We start from the raw sequence: 11,062 nt of genomic DNA, 5'->3' as shown, positions 1-11,062 counted from the left end.
AAAAAAAAAAAAGAGCTAAAGTGGATAGAGAAAAATACTGTTATCTGATGGTTGGTACATGGAGGGGATTGTAATCCTAGTAATGAAACAAAGTGTATGATTTGTTGAATGTAAAACTGATGATCTGCCCTGTAAACTTTCATTCAATAAACATTAAAACTTAAAATCTAAAGATTTAGTGTTAAAATTAAAGCTAATCATGGAATGTGACTATTTTGAGAAATCTTAAATGATTACTGATTTAGTATTTAAATATGTTTGTTTTAGGGGATGATCCCTGGTTTTGGAACAGATTTTATGAGCAAAGGAAATGAACAAGAGTCAATGGCAAGGCTAAAGAAATTAATGACAATAATGGATAGTATGAATGATCAAGGTAAGCTGGCAGATTACTTGATTTACAAGGTGATGTTTTGAAGGTCAACAATTGACAGGTTGACAAGATGGGGATAAATGTTAGGCTGAATGATCAATGTTAGGCAGATTTATAGTTAACTTTAAAGTTCTTATTCATAGCATGAGTATTTGATTGATTTAATTGTTGAGAGAAAGTCTAGTACATTTCTAATACTATTGCAAATGAGTGCCATGTAAAGAACACTAGTTCTCCGTATTGTCAGTGTTGTTATTGTTAAGTACAGTCGAGTTGGTAGCGACCCTGTTTAGCGTTTCTGAGGAGTGACTGGTGAACTTGAACCACAGACCTTACAGTTCAAACCAACTTTGCAGTCCAGTGCATTATCCCACAGAGCTAGGACTCTGTGATGTCAACAGAAGTATCTTAAAAGGGGAGGAAGGCACTCTTAGTCAAGTAAATTTTTTGAATGCTGGGTTAAATAAAGTAAACAAAATTTATTTATTGTAGGTTTCCTCACAGCTTTAATATGCTAACAAACATTGGAAATCTGTAAGAGTAGGTTACCTTAAACAATCCACATCTTTTATCTGATCTTCAATCCATTAGCATTTCTAATCCATGAGCCCTGTATTTTCCCCCAGATTTTTGGCATCCATTTTCATTTTACCTGGCAGACATGAACCATTATTACCCTTACTTAGGACTTCTACTCTATTATGTGCCCAGCTTGACCTCTGTCCTCATTTACAAAGAAAAGACAGGCTCTTGGCATTTAATTCCCTCAATTTTTGACTACTTGACCAAGATTGTGTTTATCATAAACCATTCTTACTCTCTTCATACTACCCCAAGGACCTCTTTGCATCAGTAAAATCCTTTCCTGTATCTTCAGTCTCTTGTTACATACTGATTTGTTTCTGTGTCAGAAGATGAGCTTCTTAAATTCACACTTCTTTGACCTAACTTTCCTCTTTTAGTCTGTCTCTTTTCCATCAGGCTTCTTTTAAAAAATCAGCTTGTTCTCAAAATGTGACATCTATTCCTATCATTACTTTTTTTTTTTTTTTTTAATTTAAGGTTTTTATTGTGAATTGAGTGAATGTTTACAGGGCACATCATCAGTTTCACATTCAGCCATTCATATAACTTGTTTCATTACATTGATTATAATCCCCTCCATATACCATCAGTTAAAAGTATTTCTCTATATCCACTTTAGCTTTTTTAAAAAAACACACAAACAAAAAAACCCACTCAGGCATATATAATAATTTATATCTCCAAAGGGCACATTCTGCAAGTCTGCTCCTGGCCACCAGTTCTTAGTCCTTCTCTTCCTAGTTGATGAATCTAGAGTCCTCAGCTGCTCCCCGTCTCCATGCCCCCATCTCTGCCTCTATCTCTGGCACTGCTGCTTCTCTGGGTAAGGTCCCGCATTCTGTTTGTGTGTTCTTCTCTTGATGGTCCTAGGGTCCTCTGTTTCTGGACTGTAAAATTAACCACTCCCCTTTTTTTGTTACAAAACTTCTACCTTTACAAGTGTGACAGTCGCAATTAGTCATTATAACAGTTATTCTCTGCAATGGCTATAAAGAACTCAGATACCATACTACCAGTTAAATCATTTATTAGGGAAGTTAAAAAAAACTCAGGTACTATATCTCCAGTTATAAGGTTTATTAGTGAAGTTAAGAGGTTACACTTCAGGGTCAGAGATGTTCTGGGCACAGTTTTTCCTGTCAGAACATCCTCTCCTCAATGTGCCTACAGGCAATGTTACACAGCTCTTTTAGGGCTGCTATAAATGCCCATAGGGCACACTACTCTGCCATAAGCCTCAGCCTGAAGACACTCGGCTCTAGCTCTATGGGTCAGCAAATTGAGCTCGCCCAATTAAGTGCCCAGAAGCACCCCACTCTGCAAGCAAGCCTCCTGCAGACAGTCACTCAGCTGTACTGTCTCCATGAGCTGGGAAGCCCACTGCTCTGTCTTGTGCTCTGATTCTTGGTTTTGCTGGTGATGATCCTCTGCATCTCCTCTGGTGTCAACAGCTTTCTGTCCCTGTGTCAAGGACTTTCAAATGTGCAGGGATCTCAGGGCCAAAAGGATCCACTCTACTCCTGATGGCTCTTTGATGCTAGTGAGATTCCTTTCTGCTACTGGGATGGCTCATTTTATACCCAGCAGGATGGCAAACTAGAGCAGTCACAATGAGCTCTGTTAACAAGTTCTCACAAATGAATCATATTATCCATAGCATCTAACCCCACCATATCTTACCCAGACCTATCAGAAAAAAGTTGTTTGGTGTGAGTATATTGATTATGGCTAGAAGAGACATTAATGTAATTCACTACACCACAGGAAGAATAGATATAATTAATAGAATAATGATTTCTTTTACTAATTTACTGTAGTATAGGGAGAATATATAATGAATAGAATAATTAATTTTTTACTAAAGTCCATCTCATTCTTGATATTGTGTGCAATTAGAAGCAGAAGAACTGCAGATCATATTTTGAGAATTACCAAAGCACTGGAGGGATTAGCTAGCACTATATTCATTATATGTTACAGAAAGGATGAAATATTGCTAGTAGTAATTGTTTACAGGAAATGTAAGCTTATCAATTCATTATAGATTAAAGCTACCCCCTACTATTTGCTCATATAGCCTAAATTTATGGTTTAAAAGGTAACTAACTATTCAATTAGGTTGGTGATAAAAAAAAGGATTTTTTCCTCTTTTGAAATATACCATACCTTTGAAGGCTGGGGATGCTTAGATATGAAATCTAAAAAATGGTGCACATGGGATTTCAAAGGTTCCCAGAATGTTTTATTTTAATTGTATTGTGGGAAAGACATTCATGTTTGTTTTATTTTTGTTATGAATATTATAAAATTTTTAGAGTACATTATCTTTTATTTTTTTAAATGAGAACGAAACGTGACAAATGATAACAGTTGTTAAATCTGAGTGGTGGTTTGAGCATTTATTATATACCATTATTTTTCTATATATTTGAGATATTTAATAATATAAAAAGGAGGACAAAAAAATTTTTTCTCTTTAAAAAACTTACCTGCCAAACTCTGTAAATTTAAATATTGTCCATTTGTATAGAATTGTTTTGATTATAATTTTCCAGGGGTTCTATATATGTGAAAATACTTGTCCCCTGTCTACAGAACTCGACAGTACAGATGGTGCCAAGGTTTTTAGTAAGCAACCAGGAAGAATCCAAAGAGTAGCAAGAGGATCAGGTGTGTCAACGAGAGATGTCCAAGAACTTTTGACACAATATACTAAATTTGCACAGATGGTGAAAAAGATGGGTGGTATCAAAGGACTTTTCAAAGGTAAGAAAAATAACAAACATCATTAATTACTGGGTTGAAAGGAAACAAGGAAATTAAAGAGGAAAAAACTAAATATTAAAGCCCGAGAATACTTCAAATATTATAAAATTCACTGCTGTTTTATGTTATAGTCAAGTACTTTCAGAATTTATAATGTGATTTGTTAATTGTTCTCATATTTAAACTCTTGGGCATGCATGGATATTTTTAAAAAGGAGCTCTGGTAGTGTAGTGGCTTTAAGTTGGGCTGTTAACCTCAAGGTCACCAGTTAGAAACTACCAGTTATTCTGTGGGGGAAAGATGAGGCTTTCTGCTCCTGTAAAGATTACAGGCTTGGAAACCCTATTCAGGGTCGTAATGAGTCAAACCAAGTCCGCGGCACACCACCACCACCATCACCACCAATATTAAAAAACAGAGAAGGAAACCAAAAAATTAAGGAACTTAAAGACTGTATTTTTATGAATGTTAATATTTAGAAAATTTAGAGGGTATAAGAAAAAAATTAAAAGCAACCATTCCCTTTACTCCCTAGAGTATCCCATAGGTTGGTTCTATTACAGAAAATGTAATACTACTGTTTTTGTATAATACATCATGTTTATTTTTCCATAATGTCAAATATTTTTCAAAATACAATTTTAAGCCACTGAACACTGTTCCACTCATATACGTCTTTAACTTGTTGTTAGGTGTCATCAACTTACTTCTGATTCATAACAACCCTGAATAGGGTTTCCAAGGCTTGAACTGCACACCTTGTAGTTAGCGGTCCAGCGCTTATCGTACAGTACCACCAGTGCATCTTTGTTTAACTTAAAAGCATTTTTACGAGACAAGCTGATTCCAGTTTAGGGCTTTTATTACTGATATAAGATAACAGCCTTATGTATCAGTTTTTATGTATCTTATTTTCTTTACGATACATTTCTATCAGGTATGACCAGTTTTTAAACTTAGCTACATGTTTCTAGGTTCTCATCCAGATATGTTGCAAATATTTATTTTATTCTCTTCATAATAATGAAACAAAACTGTTTTGTGCACTTTTTCAACTAGGGCCAGAAATTTTATGTTTTTGTCAGAAATGTAGTAGGCACTAAATAACTTTCATAGTAATTTTAAGTAATTTCATTTAAATGGTCAAATGTCTTTTCAACTCATCTTTTTTAAATAGTAACGTGACGTTTCATTTTAGATTTACTAGTTTGAATTTCTTTTTTGAATCATTGCTTCCTGTTTTATTTTTGTCTATATGTTTAATGAAGTGAAGTTTTCAGTATTAAATGTAGTGTGAAGTCTATCCATCTTGTTTATTTTAACAATCATAAACTGTTTCCCTTTGCTGATACTGCAGTGTTGTTAAGTGCCATCGAGTTGGTTCCAACTCATAGTGACCCTGTTCATCATTTCCAAGGAGTGGCTGGTGGATTTGAACCAGCGACCATGGAGTTAGCAGTCTAGTGCTTATCCTACAGCACCTCACCAGGATGCCAATACCACAATAGTCACCTGTCTTTTCTTCTACTGTTTTTTATATTTTATCTTTTTTTCTGAAATTAATTTAACTATATGTGTAAGGTTTATCACCTTTAATAATTGATACTTTATTTTCTTTGCTTTTGCTGTATCCAATTTGACTCTTGTGACAAAGGAGAAAGTTATTTAGTCAAACATGTTTAAAACTGGCTAACTTCTAGCATCACATGCTATTGTAGGTAGTGATTAATAAACATGTTTCCAAATGACTGTATATTTGACAGAATTGCTACAGCTCCAGAGTCCTGGTGTGGCACTGTAGGATATGCACTGGACTACTAACTGCAGTGTCAGTGTTTCAGACCCACTAGCTATTCTTCAGAAACCCTATACAGAGTTGCTGTAGTTTTAGGTCCTCAGAAACAAACTCTTAGGACAAATCATCAATGAACATGGAAATTCAGATCTTCCACAGATTTATTAACCATTCATTTTTATTAACCATTAACCATTTATTAACCATTTTTTCATAGATTTTTATCTTGTTTTGACATGAACACAGCTTCTGTTTCATTTATAATTCATAGCTTGTAATTCACATAATATGTTAAGGTTAGCTGGCTTTGATCGGAGTTTAGAGGCAACTTTGTTTATATTTTCATTAAATGCTCCTGAGAAGTACCATAGTTAATATTCCTTTGGAAAAAATAATAATTTCCTTGGACAGCTCTACTTATTGATCACTTTTTGCATCCTGTGTCTTTTCTCTAAAGGATGCTTTTATTCTTTCTGTCCAGAGTACATCTCTTTCCTTGGCTCTCTCTGTAACTGGCTTTTTGACTGTGTTGAAGTTCATTTACAGATAAGGATGCGTTTTTTTTTCCTTTCTGTTCTCCGAAGCTTTTTGCTATATTTTAATAGATTCTTAGACACAGAAATCTTCAACTTCCCTTAGATTCATTCTTTCATGCTCATTTACCAGCAATCCAATCTCTGGATTAATTTGTATGTATGAATTTAGCTCTTTCATTTCCCCATATCACTACTGAATAGTTGTTGCTGTCTTAATGTTAATAACCATTGGAAATAGTTTTGTGTATAGTCACTCATTCACCAAGTATAAATAAAAGTATTAGCAAAGATCTTAACTCTTAAGAAAGAATTGTTTAAGAATTGAATCTCACTGTTCTTGCTCAAAAATAGGTATGAAATTGATGTGAAGATTAGAAAATAATACTTAGAATTAGAAATAATTGTGTTAGAGTGACAGGATGATGGTTCACTCATTTTTCTTTGTACTACTCAATTTATCAAACTATCCTTGACACCTGATTATTGTATTTTTTGCAAATAAAGTACCCACGTAAATAATGTGCACATGCATATGATAGACACAGTGTGACAGGAAACTAACACACAAGGAAGTTTTGCTGTTTTTAAAAAACCATACAACATCCACATTATTTGCATTAAAATACGATGTATTACATTTATAGTGACTCAGACATCTTTTTTTCCTTTTTTTTTCAGGTGGTGACATGTCTAAGAATGTGAGCCAGTCTCAGATGGCAAAATTGAATCAACAAATGGCCAAAATGATGGATCCAAGAGTTCTTCATCATATGGGTAAATCCAGAGTTATTAGCAGTTGCTAGTCCATGGTTTAATTTATAAGGGTTGGAATTTAATGATAGACATTCTGTTGTAATATTATAAAAATTTGCTTAAAAGTTGTATGAAGTAAGGCCCAGCAGAATCATAAAGTTGAGTGGTTGTCCTAACCCTGTATGAGCTCAGGTTTTAGTCATTTTTCTGTTGCCACTTTGTGATTTTTTAGAAAGCTATATAATCATTTTTTGTTTAATACTTATTCTGGTGGCGTTTTTCCCTGTCTAGCAACCTGGATATTTCAGTGATGGGAAACCTGTGAGAGCCAGAACTTGATGGGAATGCCTTGTTTTTCTGGGTCTCTAAGTGCCATTGTGGTGCTGTGGACTGCAAAGTTGCTTTAAACTGCAAAGTCAGAGGTTCAAACTAATCAGCTGCTCCTTGGAAACCCTACACAGGGTTGTTATGGGTTGGAACCAACTCAACGACCCTTAACAGCAAGTGCTGTTGAGTTGGTTGGGACTCATAGTGATCCTGTATAGGGTTTCCATGGAGTGGCTGGTGGGTTTGAACCACTGACCTTGCATTTAGCAATCTAGTGCTTATTCTACAACGTCACACCAGTTCTTTTGGGCATTATGTTGTTGTTGTTGTTATGTGCTGTGGAATCAATTCCGACTCATAGCAACCCTGTACAGGGTTTCCGAGGCTGTAAATCTTTACGGGAGCAGAAAGCCTCATCTTTCTCCCATGGAACAGCTGGTAGTTTTGAACTGCTGACCTTGTGGTTCACAGCCCGATTAGTAACCACTAGATACTTAATAAGTAGGTTATGAAGTAACCCTGATTACTTTTTATGAAATTTAATACTATTAAGACTCTTTTGGACATCCCCCCCACCCCGAAAATGTAGATTTATTGACTCCCTACTATGTGACAGGTACTGTTCTAGTATCTTTTCAAGTATAAAATTTATTCCTTATAACCCTAAAATGTATATTAAGTGTTCTTTTAAAAATACTGGTAATAATAGAAAATTTTAATTTGTATGTTCTTTAAGGGTGATTACTAAATCATAATCAGAACCAAGTATTTTTAGAAGTTGAAGTATGTAAGCAGAAGTAATAGGAATGTCAAGTTCTGTTTGATGATTTTCTGTTTTTACTCTGTTTTCATTCTAGGTGGCATGGCAGGACTTCAGTCAATGATGAGGCAATTTCAACAAGGTGCCGCTGGCAATATGAAAGGCATGATGGGATTCAATAATATGTAATAGAAGATGCCTTAATATAAACTGACTAAATTGATTACATTATTTGCTGAGACCTCAATCGTTTCCCTCCTTTTTACAAATGGGAAAAAACGAAACAAGTATTTTTCTTGCCTGTCTTGAACTTTTTCTTTTCTTCTTGTCTCTCCCTCACCTCATTTTCTCTTCCTTTCTTCTTCTTTTCTTCCCTTGGATATAAGGGAGAATATATGGTGTTTTGGGAAATTATTATATTTTTGCTTTTGACATTTCTCTTGTTAGTTTTCACTATCATATGCTTAAACAAATCATGATGTAAAATTTTAGTACTTCAAAGGTTTTTAATTGTCTCAGAGGCCAAGCATTACATTTGTAAACAGTCCTGGTCAGTAGTTACATGATGTCTCAATAAAAGTGCTGTAAAATAAACTTCAAAGTGGTTATAAGTTAAGATATTGTTAACTGTCTTTCATGGTATAAAATTATCAGTGTATCACATAAAAAGGTAAATTAAAAGCAAGTACATGTTATGGTGTTGGAGGAGAATCTTGAAAGTGCCATGGGCTGCCAAAAGAACCAATAGATCCGTTTTAGAAGATGTGCAGCCAGAGTGCTCCTTGGAGGCCAAGATGACCAAACTTCGTCTCATACTTCGGATATATTGTCAGGAGGGACCAGTCACTGGAGAAGGATATCATGGTTGGTAAGGTGGAGGGTCAGATAAAAAGTGGAAGACACCCAGAGAGATGGATTGGCCAAGTGGCAGCATCGATGGACTCAAGAGTGGCAACAGTAGTGAGGTTGGGCCAGCATCAGGCAGTGTTTTCATTCTGCTGTGCATAAGGTCACTATGGGTCAGTACTGACTCGATGGCACCTAACAACAACAACAAACATGTTATTTGAAACTATGCCTGGAAATAAAACTTTAATGAAAATAAAGGTAGAGTATAACTTCGTTAGTTTAGAAATTTTTGTTTAATCAGCCTGATTAAGATAGTTTTGCCAATGCAAATTTTAGCTCTGCAATTTAAACTGAAAAAGAGAATTGATAACAATTAATAATATATATGTTTTGTATATAACTTTATATTTTTTTACCTTACATATTTGAAAACTTAGTGGCAATATTAGATTTTTATTTTAAAACCAACTTTGTTATGTTTCTTACATATCAAAAATCTGCTTGACAAAATTGTTATGGTTTGATATAGCTAATGTATAGACCTCTTGGACAATAATTGCAAATATTAGGTTGTCACTATTATAGATTAAAAATATGAGACAATAACATGTTTTACCTGGTTATTGACTATCTTGGATTGCACAGTTCATTAAAAACAATGGCTTTTAAATAAATCATGTAATTGAAAATATTAGAATAACTCTTATGCCTATTCACTATTGACATCATGAAGATAACAGATAAAGCATTGTATTTTGAACTAAGATGAACTGATCTTCAGCAAAGAATTGATTTTTAGTAGTAGGTTGTTGTTGTTAAGTGCCGTCGAGTTGGTTTCAACTCATAGCAACCCTGTATTGGGTTTCCAAGGAGCGCTGGTGGGTTTTAACTTCAACCTTGCGGTTCAAACTGACGTTGCATAGAAAACAGCAAAAGAAACATCCAGCTTTTGTAATATAAATTTATTATTCACATGTTATCTAAAAGTTTATCTGAGTAATCATTTTGTTGTCCTTTAAGTCAGTTCTGACTCACAGCTACCCTGTCTGTATAAGGTTTCCACGGAGCAGCTGTTGAGTTTGAACTGCCAACCAACCTAGTGATTCAAATGACCTTGCAGTCTAGTGCATTAGCCTGAGTGCCACACTAGGACTCCAATGATTTTATATCCCACTAATTTTTCTTTTTTCACCAGCTAGAAACTAGTGTATCCCTATAAAGCATTGCATATCCAGTAAAAATGATGTCTCTTATGTTTGGAGAAGGGTCATAGCAAGATTCAGCTGTAGTCATTTGATAATAATGAAAATAGTGTTTACCACAGGAGTTTCTAGTTAAACTGGGGCATACCTACTTTCCTTTCTTTTTTATTTTTTCCTACTTTTCTAGGTGTGCATTTTTATAATTTCTGCCCTCAGAGAACCTTCTTTACATTTTCATCAAGAAAGGAAAGGAAATATTTGGTCATTAAGAATCTTTATGAATTTAGGTATGAATAAGTTTTTAATATTTTTATTCTGAAGCAAAAATAACAGCAAGGGACAAAAATAAAATATCCAAGATAACTAGTTCAGTTTTCATTTCTCTCAAGGTAAATGAGAGAATTGGAAATGTTTTCTGAAGACCTGGTTTCATGGATTCCTTCACTTGACCACTTTAGCTATGAAAGCTATCCTTTATTTTTGCAGTTTGATAACATTAGTATTATCTACCAATATAAAATCCTTTAATAAGTTGAACAAATTTTAATTTTCACTGTTGTTAAAATTATTTTTTTAGCTTCTTGATATATTACGAACCACTAACTAAATCTACTGGAGTCCTGGTGCGGTGCACAGGATAAGCACTGGACCGCAAGGTCAGTTTGAACTGACCCGCCACCCCTCAAAAACCCTGTACAAGGTTGCTATGAGTCAACCAACTCAAAGGCACTTAGCAACAACAACAACTAGATCTAATCATAAACAACACAGGAGTTTTCCTGATTTTTATTATAATGTTACTTACATAAACTAAGTATAAATCTTAAGTTTACATTGCTTATGTAATTACAAAATCAAAAGGAGAAAATTCACATTTTTCTGTAGTAGATGACAGTGTTCTCCTGAATGTATATTTGCTGGCATACAGGATGCTGTTGTTAAGTGCTAAGTCAGTTCCAATTTACAGCCACCATGTGTAGGATTTCAGAGATTGTATATCTTTGTGGGAGCAGAAAACCTTATCTTTCTCCTGTGGAGTGGCTGGTGGGTCTAAACTGCTGACACTGTGGCTCCCAGTTCATGTTTATCATACAGAGCCACCTTGCTCCCTATAT

The 11,062-nt window shown here is 34.7% G+C and overlaps 1 protein-coding gene across 1 annotated transcript in view; it reads left to right on the top strand.

Moving 5' to 3' along the window:
• The window catches only part of SRP54 (signal recognition particle 54kDa), a 60,623-nt gene extending 52,111 nt beyond the window's left edge, over nucleotides 1–8,512 (top strand). Inside the window, 4 exon segments of the mRNA XM_006835351.1 lie at nucleotides 268–376; nucleotides 3,554–3,724; nucleotides 6,735–6,830; nucleotides 7,994–8,512. Coding sequence (XP_006835414.1) covers nucleotides 268–376; nucleotides 3,554–3,724; nucleotides 6,735–6,830; nucleotides 7,994–8,085 — 468 coding nt within the window. The 3' untranslated portion in view covers nucleotides 8,086–8,512.
• Nucleotides 8,513–11,062: the final 2,550 nt, after the last annotated feature.

This window comes from Chrysochloris asiatica, unplaced genomic scaffold (assembly GCF_000296735.1).
Source record: "Chrysochloris asiatica unplaced genomic scaffold, ChrAsi1.0 scaffold00017, whole genome shotgun sequence".
NCBI lineage: Eukaryota > Metazoa > Chordata > Mammalia > Afrosoricida > Chrysochloridae > Chrysochloris > Chrysochloris asiatica.
Note: the sequence above shows the minus strand (reverse complement) of the source record. Positions and strands in the feature narration are given on the sequence as shown.